Source organism: Hemiscyllium ocellatum, chromosome 17, assembly GCF_020745735.1.
Source record: "Hemiscyllium ocellatum isolate sHemOce1 chromosome 17, sHemOce1.pat.X.cur, whole genome shotgun sequence".
Classification (NCBI taxonomy): Eukaryota; Metazoa; Chordata; class Chondrichthyes; order Orectolobiformes; family Hemiscylliidae; genus Hemiscyllium; species Hemiscyllium ocellatum.
In genome coordinates, this window is record NC_083417.1 from 60,172,043 (window position 1) to 60,196,681 (window position 24,639).

At 41.3% G+C, this 24,639-nt stretch overlaps 1 protein-coding gene across 4 annotated transcripts in view; it reads left to right on the forward strand.

Moving 5' to 3' along the window:
• The first annotated feature begins 924 nt into the window (after positions 1-924).
• cbfb (core-binding factor subunit beta) overlaps positions 925-24,639 on the forward strand; it is an 89,421-nt gene continuing 65,706 nt past the window's right edge. For 2 of the 4 annotated variants that reach the window (XM_060837808.1, XM_060837805.1), the window contains exons 1-3: positions 926-1,208; positions 1,566-1,652; positions 4,725-4,841. In XM_060837808.1, the coding sequence (XP_060693791.1) occupies positions 1,131-1,208; positions 1,566-1,652; positions 4,725-4,841 (282 nt within the window). In that variant the 5' untranslated portion in view covers positions 926-1,130. Of the gene's footprint in view, positions 1,209-1,565; positions 1,653-4,724; positions 4,842-24,639 lie in introns of all 4 variants that reach the window. The other 2 variants (XM_060837806.1, XM_060837807.1) reach the window with 2 other exon arrangements.

Below are 24,639 nucleotides of genomic sequence, written 5' to 3' on the forward strand. Positions count from 1 at the left end.
CCTTTCAGCAGCACCCACCAAAACCACGAAGACAAGAGCAGCAAATACATGGGCACACCACCACTTGTAACTTCCCTCAAGTCATATACCATCCTGATTTGTAAATAAGTCACGATTCCTTTAGTTTCACTGGGTCAAAATCTTGGAATTCACTCATTTTTAGCTGTGTGCGCGCCAACCCCAGAAGGACTGCAGCATTTCAAGAAGGCAGCTCACCGCCACCTTCTCGAGGACGTTAGGGATGGGCAACAAATGGTAGCTCAGGCTGTGATGCCTACATCCATAATCCACTTTTAAAAGAAAATGTTTGGAAAAAAAGGTCACTGGACTCGAAACGTTAATTCTGCTTTCTCTCCACAGATGGTGCTGGACCTGTCGAGTTTCTCCAGCAATGTGTTTTCGTTTCCGATTTCCAGCATCCGCATTTCTGCATTAAAATGTATTGGTTTTGCAACGTATGCCAGAGGTGTGCAGCACATTGTGACAGATGATTGCAACCAGGGCGATTTCTGGATTGGAGGTTGGTGGGCGATTGGAGTTAGCACTTGGAAAGCTATGGAGATTGCAATCCCATTCAGACCAAACTTTTACTAGTTTCCTTAAGAGTGATAAATTCTGGGGTAATGTCACGGCTTGTGTCACAGATATGGTTGCAATACACGTCACGGCTGCGGAGTATGCCAGGAATGAGCAACACATGCCACTGGCCGGGCTCGCATCACACCGCGTCTGCTCGTTCGGCAATCATCGGCAAGTTCCGGCCACAGGGTCGGGTCACGTGGTGGGTCGATCGGTCCAAAGCGGAGGCGCGCGATGGACAAACATGTCAATAAAATAGGGGGGGTGTGCGGCGCGGCTGCGCACTAGAGACACGGTCGATGAGGTTGCTGCGCGCCTGCGAGTGGCGCTGTGCGTGTACCCTGTATACAGCATAATGCTGCAGAAGGGGTGGGGGAAGGGAGCGGAGTTCCTCGAGAGGAAGTGAGAACGCGAGAGACACCGTTGCCGCGAGCCCGGAGGCAGTTGAGCGCGCGCGCGCGTGTCAGAGCGAGCCGGTAGCAGCGCTGAGTCCGCCCCTCCCTCGGAGTGAGAGAGCGCGAGCGAGAGAGAGAGAGAGAGAAGCGGGAAAGATGCCGCGGGTCGTCCCCGATCAGAGAAGCAAGTTCGAGAACGAGGAGTTCTTCCGCAAACTCAGTCGGGAATGTGAGGTGAGAGGAACCGGGACCGGACCCGAGAGTGCGGCGGGGAGAAAGTTTACCCGAGTTGGCGCTCGGCTGAGGGGGGGGGGATGATGATAATGATGGCCGGGGGAGGGAGAGGGGGGGTTAATAATGGCAGGAGAGGCCGGGCCGGGATCCGGTGAAGGGGAAGGAAGAAGGGTGCACATGGCCACCGGGTTTTGTAACGGAAATTTCCCCCCCCCATTTTACTCTGGCTCCCCGGAGAAGGGAAGGTTGCCGCCGGCGGAAGCCCGACTTTTAATGACTCCGCATTGTCCGCCCGGGGACGGTTTAACTTTCTTTCCGCTCTTCTTCTCTCTCTCTCTTCGCCCCCCCCCAAAACAGATTAAATACACAGGTTTCCGCGACCGGCCGCACGATGAGAGGCAGATGCGGTTCCAGAACGCCTGCAGGGACGGCAGGTCCGAGATTGTGAGTAAAACTCATCCTTCCACTTGGTCACGGGCCCCCGGCCGGGGGAGGGAAACAAAGATGCGCGTTAAATGGGCTGGCGGAGGAGAGGCGCCGTCAAACTGCTCCACAGCCTTCAAACCCCAGCTGCCACATTGCTTTTTCCCCTTTGGGATGTTCAAGGACAATGAGCACCCCGGTTGGGTATCCAGTCCAGGCGGGAGGGGTGCAGGAAAGCGGGTCCATTTAGAGTTTGGGTGGGACCCTCCATCAGGATGCAGTGGAGTTGATAATTTTTAAAATCGTATCTGTCTCTGTGCAGTATTTTGATTTTTATATTTCGGATTTCCCTTTTTATCGGTCGTATTCTTTTGACTGTGATGGCAATTTTATCTTTCCAAAAGTAATCCTAACTACTGCACCGGAGGTTATCCAGACTTTATATCTGGTATCAGATGAACGCAGTTATAGTGTAGGATGTTGGCCTGTTTTCTAATGAATTACTCTAAATGAGCTTCCTCCTAAAGATGAAACTGGATAATGAAGATACTGAGCAGTATGCTTTTTCTCTTGACTGATCTGTCAATATAAATTACATTTGGAGCTGCCAACCGTACTTTTTAGTCCCCTTGGGGATGGCAGCTTTCCTCGAGCAGAAAAATAATTGGTGTCTAACATTTTGTTTGGCATTGCACAACTTTTAGACCTTTTATGCACCACTTTTTCATTAATGTTTGCAGAGGTGCAAGTCTCACCAATCCTTAATCTGGTCAGCAGAGCTCTCAGTATATTTCTTGAACGTTTGTAGAAGCAAGCAGAATGCCATTCGATACATATGTTGCATTAAACTGCAATGAATCTATTTTGCACATATACTTTTGGGGGTTGCAGAGATGCTGGGATGTAGTTATATAGATCACATTACCTGGCTAATGTGTATTCATGTCAGGATGGAATATGTATTACATGTCATTTTGGTTGGAATAGTAATATTGCTAAATAAAATGTATGTGGAATGGCAAATTATCATTGGGATCTTCATATCAAATGTGTCAGCATGTTGGTAAGGTTATTAGAATCATAGAATCCCTACAGTGTGGAAGCAGGCCATTCGGCCCATTGGACCCACACAGACACTTTAAAGAGCACCCCATCCCAATCCTGTAGCCCTCCTTTTCCCATGACTAATCCACCTAGCTTGGTCGTCTCTGGACTGGGAGGAAACTGGAATACTCTGAGGAAACCTACGCAAATGTGGGGAGAATGTGCAAGCTCCACACAGTCACTCAAGACTGGACTTATGCCTGGGTTCCTAGCACTAACCACAGAACCACCATGCTGTCCATTATTACCACTAAGATGTGCGCAGGTTTTCTTTTTATAATAAATGTGAAATTAATGAAGGATTATTTTCACACATTTTGCATTATGTCCTTATCTTAAACATGCTAAATTTGTATTTTACGCACACTGATAATCAAGTTCTATTTGCTCAGCCTTTCTGAACTTTTTCCTAGGTAAAATAGTTTCACAAATGTGAATCATTTGTTACATGAGTACATCTGCATAACTTAACATCAGTTCCATCACTAGAATCAACCAAGTAACGTGTACCTCATAACTCAACCTCCAATTGACGTACTGTACTAGTTTTTGAAAGGTATCACTCTTCCATTATGGTTGCAAAAACAATTTTCTAGAAAGCCTTTTCTAACCGCTGTGGAAGTGACTTCCACAGGTGGGGAATGTTATAAAGCCTAGACAAACTCAGGAGAAATAATAAAAATAGTTAATGGTCAGTTTTTAAATTGCTATACCTGGGGGAAAATGAAATGCTTTTTTTATGTAGATGAAATCTGGTTTGCTTTTGAAATAATAACTCAAACCATCCTGAAAGCTCATAGCCCAAGTTTTTGAGGCATATATCAGCTTCTCTCAGACTGATGTACCAAAAGAGTTCATATTTGATTTTCCTCTGTGCTGTTATCCGATCTCAGCTGAAGCAGTGGTGAGTAAGGCCATTGCATTTTCTTTTAATTCATTAATAGAATAGGAATAGGGCCCAATGTTTATTAGCAATCCCTTATTGCTCCTCAAGAGAATGTGATGGTCATCTCACCTCTTTGAATTTCTGCAGTTTTTGATGTTCATCAGAAACTAAGTGAAGTGCCATCCACCTGAAAGCTTAAAATTTTTGTCTTGCCACAGATTCTGCAAGACCTGTGTACTTCATGTTGTCTGTAAATATTTCTCCTTGTGTTTAGCCATTCCTCTATATTTTAACGTGATGGTCTGTTCATGACATGTTTTTAAAAGCTTGATTTGTTTTAAAAATTAATTATATCTATTTGGATGGCAGCCGTATGCAAGTATTTTTCAGTGCATTTACTGGATTGAGTTGCTGTTGTACGAATGAATATGCTGTAATTTGACAAATTGAATCACAGGCATACAGCAAGTTAAATTGGGCATCTGCATCAAATAATTGAATGTTGAGATTTTATCTCTTTGAAATATGATTGTCTATTTTGTAGATTTGCTCCTCTAGTCTTAAGCCAGCATTTTCCTTCATTTCCCTTTCCACTTTGCTTGCTTCCTTGCTGTCACTGTCAAAAACAGAACACACACTTGATATTTGCGTTGCAGGGTTCATGCTGCACTGCCAAACTCAAATCTGCAACTTTGAACATTTTACTGAAGGCTGAGCAATATTAATATTGTAAAAAAAAAACTCTCCAATTCTAGTTTTATAGATGTCTCAGAAATGATAATCATTGCTGTATGTTTGGATTTTCACAGTGCATAATTATTCTGGCAGTGATTGTCAGTTAACTAACGCAAAGGATATTGAATAGTGCAGTATCCTGTGTTATTGACATCTTCTGGGCCGTGTGTCAAAGCAGAATCAAATGCATATAACTGTGCTTGATAAAACATGGGATCATCATTTCTTATGTAATTCCAAGGTTTGGAGAATGCTGTGCTGCCAATCAGACTATAACCTCAGGATGTTGCTACTGTCTTTTTTTTTAAAAACTGCATTATTTATTTAGTCATGCTCTCTGATAGAGTTTGTATTGATTTTTCTGAAAGGCTTTTGTGGCCTCTGGAACCAATCTATCTCTGCAGTTTTTTCCGGCAAATTGGCATGGAGAACAGCGGCAAACTCCCACACGAGAGTATGTGGACTTCGAGCGTGATGTAGGCAAGGTAAGAACCAATAGTAGTTTTGTTCTGAGTGGGGGCAGTCTAGATATCCTAAACTGCACGCTGCTATAAAGGTACTTGCTTTTTAAATGTATTTAGCTGTACAAAAATGAACTGGAAAACAATTTGCACAATTACAGTATTTGTTCAATTATGCTAAATGTTTACAGTTTTGTGAAGCAATTGGGAAAGCTATAAAATAATTGATCATATGGCGAGACAATAGATAAAATCCTTTTGGGGATTATGCTGAGATTAGAGTATTAATTGATGATAAGGACTGCAATCCCTTCTGGTAATCGTGGTATAAAGTTTTTTTTCTCTCTTGGAAACAATTCGGAAGACTGAGGTGGCAATGATTATATATGCCTGTAGTCAGAGTAGGATAGAGGCCTTAGGAAACGAGGGAAAATTTCTCGGCATCTCATTTTATGCTTTATTTTCATAAAAGATGACTGACTGGTCTAAGCTGCGGGCCAGTGTTGAATGATCAAAACAATTGTGTCTGCATACATAGGGCAGTTGTAATGAGAGGGGATATTGTTCCTGATTCTACATTTTTTAAAACAAAATCTTCAACTTTATCTCTTAAAGTAATTGGTAATTCAGTAAACTAAAACGTGGAGGTGCCAGTATTGGACTGGGGTGAAAAATGTCAGGAGTCACACAATGCCAGCTTATAGTCCAATAGGTTTATATGAAATCACAAGCTTTTGGAGAACTGCTCCTTTGTCAGGTGAAGTCAGTAAACCAAAGTAGCATGTCTACATATACAAGTTGTTTTAGTGACTGACATCTGAGATGCTTTTATAAAAGCATTTAGTTAAGGTATTCTAAAGTAACTTGTCCAGTTCATGTAGGAGAATAACTATTTATTTCAACTTTGAAAATGACTAATTTTAGTTGTGCTTCAACATTCAGTTCTTGTAGATACAGAAGTGATTTGTAAAATAAACTTTTACATATTGTTTCGTTTCAAGAAAATGTTGATGAGGTTCAGTGAGAGCTTGGGTTTGTTGATAGGGTACAAATTATGCTTGCAGCAAGTAGGTGGATACAAAGAAATCTGTCCTCCCTCTTATGTCAGAAGCAGAACGTGGCAAATAATTTCACCTTCAAAGTTTGCATATATTTGTTTTCAAGGCTTTGAGCTGCTTAGTCTTCTCTTTGTTATGGATGAATCTCTAGAGTCCATAATACTTTTTTGAAAATATGAAAATACATCTTGGGTTAGTCAGAGACAGACAGCATGTGATTGTCATGAGTAGATTGTTTGGCAATTTTTGTTAAATGTTCTGGGGTTGCATTGATATAGTGGTATTGTAATTGGACTAGTAATCCTAAGCCCTAAGCAAATACTCTGGGAATGTGGATTTGAATTCCACCATGGGAAATTTGATGTCAATAAATTCTGGAATTAAAAACTGGTTCAGAGAAACTCCACATGGTTCATGGATGTCCTTTCAGGAAAGAAGTCTGCCATCCTTTTCTGGACTGGCCTACCTGTGACTCCAAACCTACAGCAATGTAGTTGGCTTTTAACTGCTCTATGAAATGGCTTGAGACCCAGTGAGCTCAAGAACAATTGGGAATCAGTATTAAATGTTCATCTTGTCTGTGATGTCTATATTCCCATGGAACAATTATTTTAAACAGGTCGAAGTAATTTTTTTGAGCTGGCTGGCAAATTAAGTTGAATGGATTAGACAGCAATTTTTATGAAGCCTAAGGCGCATTAGTCAGAGGGAAATGGGCGTGGGTGGGTTACTCTTTGGAAGGTTGGTGTGGACTTATTGGGCCGAAGAGCCTGTTTCTACACTTTGGGGAATCTAATCTAATCAAACCAAGTGATAGCTTTAATTTGGTATCTACTGCAGTTGATATAAATGAAGGATCAAGTATTGAGTTCGTATAATGTACAAAAATAATTCTTCAATGAAATTGCTAACCCTCGCTTGCTTAACGATACATGTTGCTCGCTCGTCAGAACATACAAACTTGAATGTGAAAGAATATCCACGCCAAAGGGGGAAATTGCTTCCAATTTTACTAATGGGTACTGTTTGAGACCAATGGTCTGCCTTGAAACATCTAAATCAGCTTCTTTGCATCATTTGTTTTAAAAACATGAGTTTGTTCTCAGATTTATTTTTGAACTTCTGACCCAAGGGCAGTTTGTCGTTAAATTTTGAGCTCAAAACTTAGTTGAAATGTTTCAATTCAAAGTTGAGTTACCTCACAATGGTGCCTCGGTATCTGATTTTTGCCTGTATCTGGTTAAAAATAGCATTGTGATTTTGCAAGTATTGCTGTCTATTTGTTCATTTGTATTTTGCTTTTATACTGTTTTATGTAGCATCTGAAGTAGCTGTACTGAGCTGATTCTGTTCTCTGTAGAATTGGGCAACTGAAATTAAAAACCACTTCTAATCTAAACTTCATGATGTGGGTATTCAGTTGAAGTCACTTAGAATAATTTACACTGAAGGATTTAAATTTAATAATCTTTTTAAATATGAAAGCTCCAACCAAAACATGTACGCATATGCTGGGGGCATTCACTTTCCCATAACATGAGTAAGCTAATATAATACCTGAGTCTTAAGATGGAAGTTTAGGAGGTATTGCTACTTAATGTTCCTTGATTGTATAAAAGCTTGAGTGAGCTTTACTGTAAAAACTGGATTATCTACAAAAGTATGAAGTACTTTTCACAACTCCACTGGCTTCAGAATGTGTTTTGCTGCTTGGGACTCTTGTCTTTGTCTTAATTTGTCACTATCCTGTACTTCCCTTCAGGGAATAGGAACTAGATACTCCAGTTATTTTTGAATAATATATAGAGAACTTGGCTTTCACTTGGACAAATGAGTGATTGCTAACATATTAAATCCTCAATGGTACAGATAAAATCATGAATTAGGAGAAGGTCAGTCAGCTACTGTATTCAGTAAGATCATAGCTGCTCTGATTGCTTCATGTTTATGCCTGCTCCTTCGTACTCTTGCTGATTAAGCATCTATCTACCTTTGCCTTAAAAAGAATTAGAGAACTCTTCCTAAGAAGTTGATGAAAGCATTTCTAAAGATTCCAAACTTGGAGTGTATTCTTTTGCAGCAGATACAAATTTATTTGGCAACCCTTCCATTACAGATTTGATCCAGTAAGCTTTCTCTGAGTTACTTTCAAGGTATTTCCATTCTTGCTTTTTAAATAAGGTGACCAAGGCTACATACCTGATAAATTCTAAATGTGATCTCTCCAGTGTTCTGTATGACTGAAGCAATACAATACATTGTATTCACCCTCCTTGTAGTAAATAACATTCTACTTTCTTTCCTAATTACTTACTATGCCTGCATACTAACCTTTGTGATTCAAAGACCAGGCTGGCAATGTTAATCTTCGTGTCAAAATTCTGTAGTCTCTATTTAGATATTTTTAATTGTATTTGTAAAATTGGCAATTTCACATTTTCCCGCGTTATATTCCATTTGCTGATCTTTGTTCGCTCACTTAACTATATCTCCTTACAATGTTCTGTTGTCTCTTCATACCCTGTGAAAATATGAACAATACACAAGAGTAAGCCACAAACCTTTGGGCCTGCTCTATCAGTCCTAAGAAATAAAAATGTATACTCATCGTGTCTTAAATGCAATTCCTTATTTTTAGAATATCACCTGTAGTTTTAGGTTCTCCCATAAGAGGAAACATCTTGGTCAAATCGCCTCAAATCTTGTTTCAGTTAAGTTCCCTTTGACTCTTCTAAACTCCAGAAGTTACAAGCCTCGTCTGACCTTTGTTCATAAGGCAGTCTGCTCATTCCAATTATTAGTCTGGTAAATCTACTCTGAACCGTTTCCAATGTATTAATATCCTTCATAAAAACGGTGAGTAGTGGTGTATACTATATTTCAAATGCAGAATCACCAATGCCATGTATAAATGAAGCATGATCTTCCTGTTCTTGCATTTAATTCCCTTAGCAATAAAGCATAACATCCTATTACCTTTACTGATCACTTGCTAATTTTGTGCAAATCATATACCACAACATCCAGATCATTCTGCATCTACGATCTATATCCCCTCAACTTTTAGATAATATGCTGGGTTTTTAAAAATTCTTTGTCACAATGGACTGTTTTTCATATTGTGCTCTCACATTTCACAAGCTTTCTACTAATCTTTGTCATCAGCAAATGCAGCTGCCACACCTTCAGTTCCTTTATCCAAATCATTTGTATAAATTGTAAAGAGTTGAGGCTGCAGCACCAAGCTGTGTGGCACACGACTTAGGATGTTCTGCCAGCCTGAAAAGACCTATTTATTCTTTCTCTCTGCTTCCTGTTAGCCAGCCAATCTATAGACCGTACCTGTTACTCCCTACACCGCAAGCTTTTATTTTCAATTTGTGACACCTTTTCAAATGTCTTCTGGAAATTTAGGTGCAATATATCCACTGGTACAATATATCCCCTTTACCTAAAAGTACAAATTACTTTAAAGAACTCCTGATAAGTCAGTTAAACATGAGATCTCTTTGATAAAACCATGTTGATTCTGCCTGATTACTTTGAACATAGCAAGTGCCCTGTTATAGTATCTTTTAATGACGCATGTTAAGCTTCCTGGCCTGTAGTTTCCTGCTTTCTGCCTCCTCTCCCTTCTCAGCTGTTTTGCAACCTAAAGAAACCTATTTTGGGCTAACTTGCTCTCATAGAGTCATAGAGATGTACAGCATGGAAACGGACCCTTCAATCCAACCCGTCCATGCCGACCAGATAGCCTAACCCAATCCAGTCCTACCTGCCAGCACCCGGCCAATATTCCTCCCAACCCTTCCTATTGATTTACCCATCCAAATGCCTCCTAAATGTTGCAATTGTACCAGCCTCCACCATTTCCTCTGGCAGCTCATTCCATATGTTTAACCACCCTCTGCGTGAAATAGTTGCCTCTTAAGTCACTTTTATGCCTCTCTCCCCCTCTCCACCCTCACCCTAAACCTATGCCCTCTAGTTCTGAACTCCCCGAACCCAGGGAAAAGACTTGGTCTATTTATCCTATCCATGCCCTCATAATTTTGTAAACCTCTATAAGATTACCCCTCAGCCTCTGACGCTTCAGGGAAAACAGCCCCCAGCCTGTTCAGCCTCTCCACATTGCTCAAATCCTCCAACCCTGGCAATATCCTTTGTAAATCTTTTCTGAACCCTTTCAATCTAAGGATTCACTCGATCTATCCTGTCCATACCTTACATATGCTTCCTTCTTTTTCTTAACCAAATCCTCAATTTCTTTAGTCATCCAGCATTCCCTACACCTACCAGCCTTTCTTTTCACCCTAACTTTCTCTGGATTCTCGTTATCTCATTTCTGAAGGCTTCCCATTTTCCAGCCGTCCCTTTACCTGCGAACATCTGCCCCAATCGGCTTTTGAACGTTCTTGCCTAATACCGTCAAAATTGGCCTTTCTCCAATTTAAAACTTCAACTTTTATGTCTGGTCTATCCTTTTCCATCACTATTTTAAAACGAATAGAATAATGGTTGCTGGCCCCAAAGTTCTCCCCCACTGACACCTCAGTCACCTGCCCTGCCTTATTTCCCAAGAGTAGGTCAAGTGTTGCACCTTCTTGAGTAGGTAGATCCATACACCGAATCAGAAAATTTCCTTGTACGCACTTAACGAATTCCTCTCCATCTACTGTCCCAGTCTATGTTTGGAAAATTAAAATCCCCTATCATAACCACCCTATTATTCTTACAGACAATTGAGATCTCCTTCCAAGTTTGTTTCTCAATTTCCCTCTGACTATTAGGGGGTCTATAATAGAATCCCAATAAGGTGATCATCCCTTTCTTATTTCTCAGTTCCACCCAAATAACTTCCCTGGATGTATTTCCAGGAATATCTTCCCTCCGCACAGCTGTAATGCTATCCCTTATCAAAAACGCCACTCCCCCACCTCCCTTGCCTCCCTTTCTATCCCTCCTGGAGCATTAAGCTGCCCGTACTGCCCATCTATGTGCCATGTCTCTATAATTGCTGTGCTATCCCAGTCCCATGTTCCTAACCATGCCAAATTCATCTGCCTTCCCTGTTGAGCCTCTTGCATTGAAATAAATGCAGTTTAATTTATTAGCATTCTAATTTTTGTGTGAAATTTCCCCCCCCCATTAATATTTTAGTAATTCTTTGTTGTATTCTATAGTCTGTTGAATATTCTGACTTGCTGCCTATCTTTGCATGATTATATGTTGTCTTTGATACTATTTTTGGCATTTTTAGTTAACCACTGATGGAGAGTCTGTCCCTTCGAATTTCTCTAATTTGTTGGAAGGTGTCCATTCTGTGCTTTTTGGAATATCCCCTTAAATGTTTGTCACTGTACTTCTATTGATTAATCCCGTAATCTCAGTTCTCTTTCACAAGCTCGGTTTTCCTGCCCTGAATTGTATTTGTTTAAATTCAAAGTAGTAGTGTGGAACTTATGTTTCTCTCACTCGCAGTATATAAAATTCAGTCTAATTCTCACTCAGTCAGGATGCTTTCACTGATGTTCGTAGTTAATCCTATATCAATGGTCAAAACCAGGTCTAGTTTAGACTGCTCTCTGGTTGATGTTGTAACATGCTGGCCTCTGGAATTATTAGGAAGATATTCAATTCCTCCTCTAGACTTTATCCTCATCTAATTTTTCCAGTCTATATGTAGGTTAAAATCCCCCATGATAATTTCTGTACCTTTTTGGCAAGCTCCCATTATTTCTCCCCTGATATCCTGCCTATACACAGCTCCCACCAGTAACCTTCTGCTTTTATTATTACTCATCTCTAGCAAGACTGCTTCTATAATCCTGGTTGTCTGAATTGTGCTCATATCATCTTTAATTAACAGAGCCAATCTTGTACACTTTCCTTGCTGCCTATCCTTCTTAAATGTCACACACCCCTTCATCATTCAGGTCTCAATCTGGGTCATCCTGCAACTACTTCAGCAATGACCATTGGAACATACTTATTTATCTCAATTTGTACAACTAGTTCATCTGTTTTGTTTGAATGTTGCGTGCATTGAAATAGTGTCATAAGTTTTGTCCTTTTTATTATTTTGTAACCTCTAGTCTTATCTATTGATTTGTTTTTTGGTCTGCATTCTCTCTCCCTTCCTGTCACTGTCTACCATTTCCCTCATTAATTCCTTCCTCTTGCATTTTTCCTATTCTTTGATTCACACAACTTCCCAAATTTGGGCCCATGTCCCCAGTATTTAATTTAAAACCCACCCCACTTCCTTGGTTACGCAGTTTGCAAGGACACCAATCCCAGTGTGGTTTCCTGTTGCTATACTTACCTATGTATACTTTCTTACTTGCCTTTGTCATCAACAAAAATTTAGCAACCATGTCTTGACTTTTTCATCCAAGTCATTTTATGTTGCTGTCAGACCTATAGTTTATTGCTTTCTGTCTCTCTCTCTCTCCTTTTGTACTTCAATAACTGAGTTATTTTTGCTATTTTCCAATTTAAAGGAACCTTGTCAGAATCTAGAGAATATTGGAAGATTAAAATCCATGCCTCAACCTCAAGTGTTTGGATTAGATTAGACTTAGTGTGGAAACAGGCCCTTCGGCCCAACAAGTCCACACCGACCCGCCGAAGCGCAACCCACCCATACCCCTACATTTACCTCTTACCTAACACTACGGGCAATTTAGCTTGGCCAATTCACCTGACCCGCACATCTTTGTGACTGTGGGAGGAAACCGGAGCACCCGGAGGAAACCCACGCAGACACGGGGAGAACGTGCAAACTCCACACAGTCAGTTGCCTGAGTCGGGAATTGAACCCAGGTCTACAGGCGCTGTGAGGCAGCAGTGCTAACCACTGTGCCACCGTGTCACCCTCAGAATGAAGTCCCTCAGAATCTGAGGACATGTTAGTCATGCAGCTCTAAAGATTTCCATCATACTACTTCCTCTTGTGATTGAGATTTTTTTGAACTCCTGTCCCCCTTCAATTTCCTGTTTTTGGATTATTTCTTGTTGATATTTTCAATCAACCCATTCAGGTGTAAACTATTTGAATGTAGGCCTTGTGGCTTTAGGTAGGGACAATACCATACTGCCACAAGAACCCTTACGGTTCATGCATCCTTAATAATGAAGAATGATACAAGCTATCTGTTCATTTTATCCACTGACTCCTTATTTTCCATTAATCCCCCAAGTTCACTTTTTCTATAGGACCAACATCTATAAATTCTTGCTATCTGTTGATATTTCTAGCTAGATTTCTCTTGTACTCCATTTTCTTGCCCCGTCATTAATTCTTAATTTATTCTTTGCTGCTTTTATATTCTGTCCAATTTTCTGGCCTATGATCCAAGTTTGTGGTTCCGGCAAACTTTCTTATAACTGGCAACTTATGAATTGGTACTTTTGATAAACTGACAGAAATTGTATAGCCCAAACACTGGAAGTTGATCATTTTATCGCAATCTCTTCAATGTCTGATGGTGAGAGTGAGAAGGTCTCCGGTGATATGTTTTAATTAAGACAAAGTTGCATTATTATTTAAGTGATTTATGCTGTAAATATTTACACATCCTGCATTATTTTCCGATTACTTAGTGTGTTCTTACATCGAGTATGTGGACTATTTGATCAACTGGCACAATGCTGGTCCCAAAGGTTGCAATTAATAGAAAGGTTTATTGTGTATCCTTTTTTCCTTTTGAATTTGATGTTTCCTTTTACTTAACCACAGATGGCATTTCCTTCCCTTGGAATTTTTCTTTCTTGTTGTATTCTGCTTAAATGTCTGATGCTGCATCTCAACAGGTCTTTCCTTTGTTCTAATTAACCAGTTCACCATAGCTCACTTTGCTTTCATCGTTCACAATTGGCTTTAGTTTAGAGTCTTGGACCCATTCTTTCCCTTAAACAGAGATTTAAAATTCCACAATGTTGCAGTTGCTCCTACCTGGGATAGATCCCTGTCCAGGCCTGTAATGCTGGACACTCCCTCTTTGCAGAGAAGTGTTTCATCTTCCTCACTTTGCTGTCTTCTACTGCCATGGCATTCACACTTCTGCTCTCTCGCTTTATTGTACCGTGGTGCTGTTTGCAGTTACCTCATCCACTCTGTAGCCCCTTCATCCACCTAAATGTAAAGAACCTCAGGCCTGGTGGGCATTTGCAAAGACTGAGGCTGCTGTCTTCCTGTCTCACTTGCAGTCTCATCCCTTTCACTGGTCAGTGACTAAATCGAAGACTCTTAAGGGGTGTGACCAAAGATGTCCAAGTAATTTTCCCTTTGTGTTGCAGTGTCTGTAGTTTGGCCTGTAGCTCAAAAACTGAACTTAAACAGCTTGAGTAGCAATCAACAAGAGTGGTTGTCATAGATCGTGCTGTTATCCAGGAGCGCTCATGCTTCCCATATGCAGTACATCGCTGGCTGACCATTCCTGGTTTAAGGTTTTTTTTCCATTATTTTTTACCTTTTAATTCCCATCAGATCGTGTATGATTTTAAAGCTTAATCACCTAACAGAGCCCTCATCAAACTGCCAGAACTCCAAATCACACTCATCACATGGAAGTCCCCTTGTTTCTCCGGTTCTTAGCTAGAGTTGGCTCAACTGTGGTGCAGATTGAATGAAAAATCTATCTGATGATGTCATGTTAATTTTATTTCAGTGCACAAAGAATAAATTGTGAATGTAAACAAATACATTAATTGAGATGAGTCTCCTTTTTATGAAAGTTATTCTCTTGTTTGTATTGTTTGTCATCTCTTCTTATAAAACTAAATATATTCCTTCCTGTTCAGCAGAATAGAACAATAGAATTTTGTGATTTGTTGATGTGATGATTGTAAGCAATTAAATTAACAGTTGTAAGTACTTAAACAAAATCTGACAGGCTCTCCCTACCTCCACATGACTTGCACGTCTACTTATGAAGTTTGATTTTGTTTGGTTTTCTTTTGTTTCTGCTTTGAATTACAGCTCCAAATTTCATATCTTTGTTTAACTCTGTTTAATAGTTAACTGTCATTTTTGTTGTGCATTTTAGCATTTTGAAGTGCAAGATGCTCAATTCTTGACAAAACCATACAACAATTTTGATTTGTCTTTAATCACTTCGTACAGTATTGCTTTGTTTTCCAACATCAGCTAATTTAGTGTATTTTATGCTCTTTTCCACTCTATATTAATTCATCACATCATGGCTGCCATCATCGAATCCTGCTATATATTGCCTTTGATTTCGCTCTTCATTTATTTAGGAAAAAAGAGATGGGAAACTTAGGGTGTGAGGCCTCAATAATTGAAGTTGGTTTTTCTCAGTTGTGGAATGAAGGAATTTGGGACCTTGAATTGGAGGAAAGCAGAGTTCTCTTCAATGTTGTAGGGTTGGCAGAATCAGAAATAAGGAGGAAGTGGTTTGTACAAAACATGAGCAAGTAAAGCCCACACATTGGAAAGGTGGTAGTATTCAAAAATGTTTTTAATGGAAAATGAAAATGCATTGAAAAATCATGAACGAGGCTTAAGGATAAGAAAGTAATTTATCCTGTGGTGAATATATTTATAAAGCACTATTGAAGTGAGAGGAACTTTATTTTTGTATGGAATGCTATTAATACCTGGAAGCCCTCCCCAAAACAGTCGGAATAGCAGAATCAAAGCTTGATGCTTGAAAAATGTGTGCATTGGAATTAAGTGGATAAGTCTTTCAGAATGTGAGGATGTATGTCTCCAGAGCTGTAAAATTCTGCCTTCCCACTTGGTACCACTCCAAAGCAATTCATCCAATTTCATTATCTTGTAATTTCTGCTTGTTTTTATTAAAGTAAGCAACGCAGATTAACCAAGTTGTCGGACCATATTTTGGAATGTTAGAGATACTTATGCTTTTCATATTTAAAAATAATAGAGGGACACAGGAAATCTTTCATTTAAAACAAACTTTAGAGCAAAGGAGTTGTAGCTACTGTTAGTCTGAGCTCCCCTCTAGGAGAAAAGTCGAATAGAGGTAAAAGTAGTGAAATAATTTAGACAGGGTTTGAGTTGAAAATGTTTCCACTGGAGGAACACCAAAGTTTGTGGCTGTAACTATTAAACAAAATCATTAAAATTCAATAGGAAAGTCAGAAAAAACTTTTATAATGGTTGTAATGTGCAATCTGCTACGATAAGGATTAATTGAAGGAGAGCACAAATTTCAGAAGTTAGCTTCACTTCACATTTTATCAAGAAATGGTTGGAGGCACTAGTTACTGCAAAGGCTATGGGCCATGACAACGTTCTGGCGATAGTACTGAAGACTTGTGCTTCCCTAGCCAAATTTTTCCAGTACAGTTACAGTACTGGCACCTACCTGACAATGTGGAAAATTACCCAAGTACGTCCTGTACAAAAAAAGCCGGACAAATTCAAACTGTACAATTACTACCTATTAAGTCAATCATCAGTATAGTGATGGAAGGTGTCATAAACAGTGCTATCAAGAAGCATCTGCTATGCGATAACCTGCTCAGTGACACCCAATTTGGGTTCCACCAGGGTCACTCAACTCCTGACCTCATTATAGCCTTGGGTCAACCATGGACAAAAGAGCTGAATTCTGGAGGTGAGGTGAGAGTGACAGCCTTGTCATCAAGCTGTGTTCGACTGAGTGTGGCATCAAGGAGCCCGGGCAAAACTAGGATCACTGGCTTTCGGGGGCAAACCCTCCAGTGGTTGCAGTCATACCTGGCACTTAGGAAGGTGGTCGTGGGTATTGGAGGTCAGCCATCTTGGCTCCAGGACATCTTTGCAAGAATTCCACAGGGTTGTGTCCTAGGCCCAACCAGCTTCACTACTTCATCAGTGACCTTTCCTCCATCATAAGGTCAGAACTGGGGATGTTCATGAAGATCAGTCTGTGTTCCGCACCATTTGTGACTCCTCACATACTGAAGCAATCAATGTCCAAATGCAACAAAATCTGGGCAGCATTCAGACTTGGGCTGATGAGTGGCAAGTAACATTGGGCCACACAAATGCCAGGCTATGACTGTCACCAATAAGAGACACTAACCACCGTCCCATGATAATCAATTATGTTACTTTCACTGAAACAACCAATGTCAACATTCTGGGAGTTTCATTGATTAGAAACTCCACATAAACGCAGTGGTTACAAGAGCAGGTCAGAGGCTCAGAATACTGTGGCGAGCCAGTCCACCATCTACAAGGTACAACTCAGGAGTGTGATGGAATGCTCTCCACTTGCCTGGATGAGTGCATCCCCAGGACACAGCAGCCTGCTAGATTGGCAGCACATACACTCCCTCCTCCACCACTGCTCCGTAGCAGCAGTGTGTACTATGCAGAAATTCACCAAAGACCCTCAGACAGCACCTTCCAAACCCATGACCACTTGCACTCAGGGCAAAGAAGGCAGAGACATGGGAACACCACCACCTTCAAGTTTCCCACTAAGACGCTTGCTATCCTGACTTGGAAATATATCACCATTCCTTCACTGTCACTGGGTCAAAATCCTGGAATTCCCTCCCCAGTGGCAATGAGGGTCAACCTTCAGCAGGTGGACTGCAGTCGTTCAAGACAGCAACTCACCACCACTTCTCAAGGGCAACTAGGGGCAGGCAATAATGCTGGCTGGCTGGCCAGCCAGTGATGCCCACATCCCACAAAATGAATAAAAAGGTGACTGAGAAAGGAGTAGAAACACGCGTTAGCAGTGTGCTGGCAGTTGTGGGAAATAGACTGATATAGGTCAGTTGGACTAAATGGTCTGTTTCTATGCTATAAAATTATTTGACCACGTATACTGTTTGGAAATGCTCTTAATTTTTGTTTCATTTCTAACCTTTGACAGTGCACTCTTCAGTTTTGTTGGAAGGGATGCTTTTAATTGCAGTGCAATATTAGAGCAGCTACTATGCCTTAGTGTGTCACGTTGGAAGTAAAGCACCATTATTCCTGCAGTCACCTCAAAAGTTAAAGATTTTATAAAAGTTTGCAGAATTCTCCAGTTTATCTGGCAGCATCTGTGGAGCAAACAGTTAACATTTTGGAATCCAGTACCATTCAGCTCTCAAACTGAGACAAAATAACTGGTTCCAAAGAAGAGTCATGCGGGCCTTAATGTTAACTCTATTTTTCTACTGCTGAGGCTGCTAGATCGGCTGCATTTGTCCAGAATTCTATTTTGGATTTCCAGCATTTGTAATATTTTGATTTTTCTCACCAGTCCACCTGTCTTGAACTCATACTTGGACAAAGTATGGACCAGGTTTCTATACTTAGCAAGAGTTATTATTTATTACAGGTAAATTTTTTCTAACTATGGAAAAAACAAGTATAAGCTGTCAACATGTAACAGTGCTGGTTAAAACTCTAATCCCTATGAACCTGTACAATCAAAAAAACATGGGTGGACGGAAAGGTTGGGAAGGCAGTTCAATGGTGCGATCCACAAAGACTGCTGAAACTAATTTTTTTGTTTGGCATGGTGATGTTTGTTAACAGATTTTTATTCTCTCTCTCTGGGTACTTGTCCCTCCTTTGAAGAAAAGAAAAAGTGACTTGTTCACACTTATGACGTCTCTTTCTTATTAATTAGCAGTCATATTGCTGAAGGGAAATAAACTGACTATCTCCAAACTTGGTGTTTGTTTTTTTTTACTGTAGAGCAAGATTATCTTTCTATTCAGAAGTCTGCAGACTTCTGCTCTGGACATTCACATCCCCAATCTGTGCAGCTGCCTGGGAACCAATCATATAGTTGTTGGCAGACAGGAGGCTTTTTGTCATTGATAACTGGTAAGCTATTTTCACAGAGCATTCGTCACAGCTGTCTGGCTCCAGTTTATCCACAGCTTAACTTTCCCCATTGCTTGAACCCACAGAAGTCTCAATGGCACTTACAATGAGTTGCAAGTAGCTTCCTTTCTAAGTGCAACAATCCTTGGCTTTTAAACCAGTCTTTTTCATATTTCAGTCCACAATCAAAATATGAAAATAAAAAAGATGTCATTACACTTCCTGCATATGCATGGAAGCAGTGTCAATATCAGACCTTTTTAATAAGTGGATCACTTTAAAGTGCAACTCTGCTTTCTTTGTCTGAATCATGCATTGTTTTTGCAAAATGCTGTCTATTGCATGTATCCTCAATAAGATCTAAAAATTGGTGTCCTGAGCTATCATTTTATGGGTAGGTACTTGGAATGTTGATGATTGACCACCACTGCCACTACAACCCTACCCCAACCAGAACCAGTTAGTTCGGTTGAAAACTAGGTGCTTTTAACTGTTGTTAAAACACCAATTAAAATATTTTGCATTAAACATTTTGTGACCGTCTTCTATCTACAAATTCAGTTAACCAAGCAGTGTAAGAACTCCATGCACACAACAGTTCCAGTGAATGAGCAGAGAAATATTGGGCCACTCCATCCATTTTATGTTAAGAGCTCTATGTTAAGAGATCGGAGCTTTAGGCAAGTAGTTACTCCGAAAGTTCAAGATAGATGGGTGACATTGAGGGGGAGTGGGAGGAGGAAGCCAGTGCAGGGACCCCCTGCGGTCATTCCCCTCAAGAACAAGTATACCGTTTTGGATACTTGTGGGGGGGATGACTTACCAGGGGCAAGCAACGAGGTTCAGGCCTCTGGCACGGAGCCTGGCCCCGTTGCTCAGAAGGGTAGGGTGGAGAAAGGTAGAGCAATTATTCTTGGGGACTCGATAGTGAGGGGTACAGACAGACGGTTTTGTGGGGGCGACAGGGACTCACGTTTGGTATGTTGCCTCCCAGGTGCAAGGGTACGTGATGTCGCTGATCGTGTTTTCCAGGTCCTTAAGGGGGAGGGGGAGCAGCCCCAGATTGTGGTCCACGTTGGCACCAACGATATAGGTAGGAAGAAGGGTGAGGATGTAAGGCAGGCTTTCAGGGAGCTAGGTTGGAAGCTCAGAGTTAGAACAAACAGAGTTGTAGTCTCTGGTTTGTTACCCGTGCCACGTGATAGAGAGTCGAGGAACAGGGAGAGAGAGCAGTTAAATGCGTGGCTACAGGGATGGTGCAGGAGGGAGGGATTCCGGTTTCTGGATAACTGGGGTCCTTTCTGGGGAAGGTGGGACCTCTATAAAAAGGATGGTCTACACTTGAACCTGAGGGGCACCAGTATCCTTGGGGGGAGGTTTGCTAGTGCTCTTTGGGAGGGTTTAAACTAACTCCGCGGGGGCATGGGAACCAGGACTGTAGCTTTAGGGTACAGGACCTTGAGTGTAGGGAGGTTAGGAATAATGCAGCGATCTCTAAGGAGGGTGCCTGTAACCAGAAAGGTGGATTGAAGTGTGTATACTTCAATGCCAGAAGTATAAGGAATAAGGTAGGTGAACTTGCAGCGTGGGTTGGTACCTGGGACTTCGATGTTGTGGCCATTACAGAGACGTGGGTAGAACAGGGACAAGAATGGCTGTTGCACGTTCCAGGGTTCAAATGTTTTAGTAGGATCAGACATGGGGGTAAAAAAGGGGGAGGCGTGGCATTACTTGTCAAAGACAGTATCACAGCAGTGGAATGGACGATGGAAGAGGACTTGCCATCTGAGGTAGTTTGGGCTGAGGTTAGAAATAGGAAAGGTGAGGTCACCCTGTTAGGTGTTTTCTACAGGCCTCCTAATAGTCCTAGAGAAGTAGAGGATAATATTGCGAGGATGATTCAGGAAAAGAGTGAAGGTAGCAGGGTGGTTGTTATGGGGGACTTTAACTTCCCAGATATTGACTGGGAGAGCTATAGCTCGAGTTCATTAGATGGGTCGGTGTTTGTACAATGTGTGCAGGAGGGTTTCCTGACACAATATGTCGACAGGCCAACAAGAGGGGAGGCTATATTGGATTTGGTTCTAGGTAATGAACCAGGCCAGGTGTTGGACTTGGAGGTAGGTGAGCACTTCGGGGACAGTGACCACAACTCGGTGACTTTTACTTTAGTGATGGAGAGGGATAATCGTGTGCCGCAGGGCAAGAGCTATAGCTGGGGGCAGGGAAATTATGATGCAGTGAGGCATGACTTAGGATGTGTGGATTGGAAAAACAGGCTTCAAGAGAAGAACACTAATGAGATGTGGGGAGTGTTCAAGGAGCAGCTACTGCGTGTCCTCGATAGGTATGTACCAGTCAGGCATGGTGTAAAGGGCCTTGTGAGGCAGCCGTGGTTTAGTAAGGAATTGGAGTCCCTTGTGAAAGGGAAGAAGGCGGCATATGTAAAGATGAGGCGTGAAGGTTCAGTAGGGGCGATTGAGAGTTATAAGGTAGCCAGGAAGGAGCTAAAGAGGGAGCTAAGAAAAGCGAGAAGGGGACATGAAAAGTCTTTAGCTGGTAGGATTAGGGAAAACCCAAAGGCTTTCTATAGGTATGTCAAGAATAAAAGGATGACTAGGGTAGGTATCGGTCCAGTCAAGGATAGTAGTGGGAAGTTGTGTGTGGAGGCGGAGGAGATTGGAGAGACATTAAATCAGTACTTTTCATCAGTATTCACTCAGGAACAGGACACTGTTGCTGATGTGAATATGGAATCACAAATAATTAGAATGGATGCCCTGGAAATATGCAGGGAAGAGGTTTTGGGAATATTGGAAAGGATGAATATAGATAAGTCTCCTGGGCCTGATGGCATTTACCCCAGGATCCTATGGGAAGCTAGGGAGGAGATAGCAGAGCCATTGGCCTGGATTTTTATGTCGTCGTTGTCAACGGGAATAGTACCAGAGGACTGGAGGATAGCGAATGTGGTCCCATTGTTCAAGAAAGGGAGTAGGGATAGCCCTAGCAACTATAGGCCAGTGAGTCTGACTTCAGTGGTGGGCAAAGTCTTAGAGAGAATGGTAAGGGATAAGATTTATGAACATCTGGGTAGGAATAACGTGATCAGGGATAGCCAGCATGGTTTTGTGAAGGGCAGGTCGTGCCTCACAAACCTTATTGAGTTCTTTGAGAAGGTGACCAAGGAAGTGGATGAGGGTAAAGCAGTAGATGTTGTGTATATGGATTTTAGTAAGGCGTTCGATAAGGTTCCCCATGGTAGGCTAATGCTAAAACTTCGGAGGTATGGCATTGAGGATACATTAGAGGTTTGGATTAGGAATTGGCTGGCTGGAAGGAGACAGAGGGTAGTAGTTGATGGATTATGTTCATCTTGGAGCGCAGTTACTAGCGGTGTACCACAAGGATCTGTTTTGGGACCATTGCTTTTTGTTATCTTTATAAATGATCTAGAGGAAGGACTTGAAAGCTGGGTAAGCAAGTTTGCGGATGACACGAAAGTCGGTGGAGTTGTGGATAGTGAGGAAGGAAGTGGTAGGTTACAGCGGGATATAGATAAGTTGCAGAGCTGGGCGGAAATGTGGCAAATGGAATTCAATGTAGCTAAGTGCGAAGTCGTTCACTTTGGTAGGAATAACAAGATGATGGATTACTGGGCTAATGGTAGGCTACTTGGTAGTGTGGATGAGCAGAGGGATCTTGGTGTCCATGTACACAGATCTCTGAAAGTTGCCACCCAGGTAAATAGTGCTGTGAGGAAGGCATATGGTGTACTGGGCTTTATTGGCAGAGGAATTGAGTTCCGGAGTCCTGAGGTCATGTTGCAGTTGTATAAGACTCTGGTGCGGCCTCATCTGGAGTATTGTGTGCAGTTTTGGTCGCCATACTATAGGAAGGATGTGGAAGCTTTAGAACGAGTGCAGAGGAGGTTTACCAGGATGTTGCCTGGAATGGTAGGAAAATCTTATGAGGAAAGGCTGAGGCACTTGGGGCTGTTCTCATTGGAGAAGAGAAGGTTTAGGGGAGATCTGATAGAAGTGTATAAGATGATTAGGGGTTTAGATAGGGTAGATACTAAGAACCTTTTACCGCTAATGGAGTCAGGTGTTACTAGGGGACATAGCTTTAAATTAAGGGGTGGTAGGTATAGGACAGATGTTAGGGGTAGATTCTTCACACAGCGGGTTGTGAGTTCATGGAATGCCCTGCCCGTATCAGTGGTGAACTCTCCTTCTTTATGGTCATTTAAGCGGGCATTGGATAGGCATTTGGAAGTTATTGGGCTAGTATAGGTTAGGTAGGATTCGGTCGGCGCAACATCGAGGGCCGAAGGGCCTGTACTGCGCTGTATCCTTCTATGTTCTATGTTCTATGTTCTATATTGGATTCAGATGAGCTGCTTTGGAATAATGGAGCATGCTTTAAAACTGGGCTGCTGTAGTACAGAGTAGTTGGTTGGTAGGGAGGCTGGGAGAGCTGCACCATGTCCCCTTATTCACAACAGTCATTTACCATATTGTATGATTTAAATGGCCAGCATCAGAGGCAGCCACTTTGACAGCTCCAGGTAAAGGGTAAGTATGTGAAATGAATGCAAAAGTAGGGTGCTGAGACACAGGGTGGGAAGGAGGCCAGTGAAGTGATGGAGTGTTTAGGTAGGGAGAGGGTTGCTTGGTCAACTCCTGGGCGTTGGGTCCCAGTGAAAGAGGGGAGTTGGTGTTGGATTCTGCTTTGGGGGTAGGAATTATTTGTGAACTGAACAAACTTGCCAAATAGACTTATAGTAGGTAAAGTACATGGAAAGTGGAATACAGTCCTTGACTGATGTTTTATTGCTAACCCAAAATCAGAAAAGGAATTTCTGGATATAATAGACTAGGCTATTGTTTGGCATAATGCTAAATAAAAAATGGTATGTTGAATTGCTACAAAAATTGAGTAAATTTAAATAAAATCAAATATGTCATCAGATAAAACATTGGTCAGGACTTTTTTATTCTTGCTTCTCAAAGGATATAGCTGACCTGGAAATGATCTTTCATATAAGTTACTACTGCCCTAAAGTGTGACTGCTCAATATTCACTAGATCCTTCTTCCCCAACAATCAGTCCTTTGCTTATAACCTACTGTTGGGACAGATAATTGAAGATTGAGATATAATTACAAATCTTCTGAATCAGTTTACAAATAATTTTTCACACCCACATTGCAATTCCATATGAAACAAGCATGTTTTCACTTTTAAATGAAATGTTGTCTTGGTGCTTAAGAAGTTTCAACGAAAAAGTGCCAGCTTACCGGAGCTTCCTGCTATTGAGGGAGTGGAGAGTAGGAGGACTGGTTTGGTTGGGAAGCACATTCTGTAGTTCCCAAGGGGAAACAACATTTCTGTACCAAAAACAACAGTAACTAGGCACACCGATTTGTTCTTTTGGAAGTGTTTTTGTCACTGGCAGGATGTATGTGTTTAGATTTGGGAAAGCCGATAAGAAAGAAGAGTAACACTTTCCGCATGGAAGTCTCGATTGTTTCATCCTAGAGAAGTTACTATTGTAAAGTATTGAAATTATGCAATAAGTTTAAAAAAAAAAGGAACTTTCATATCTAGTCACTAGCACACTGCTTCCTCACTTTCTTTAAGAATTCTTCAGCTTATTCAACCAGTGTGAGTGGTAGAATCATGTTGGCCTTTATTGCCATTTCTCAGCACAAGAAACTTCGTTTTCTTCAAGGCACCAATGTAGGGTCCCTACATTTTTGTCGCTTATTCTGCCCATATAACTGCTTTTCTGACAGCTTATTGAATTCAGTTATCAGTATTGAAAAAACTATCTTTTTGGTCAGTGATCACGTCAAGTACTGAGAAGCCTGTATAATTAGGTTTATTTGATCCCAGCTACATTTATTTTGTTGAAACCTTTGCTAGTCACATGCTTGTTAATATGGGAC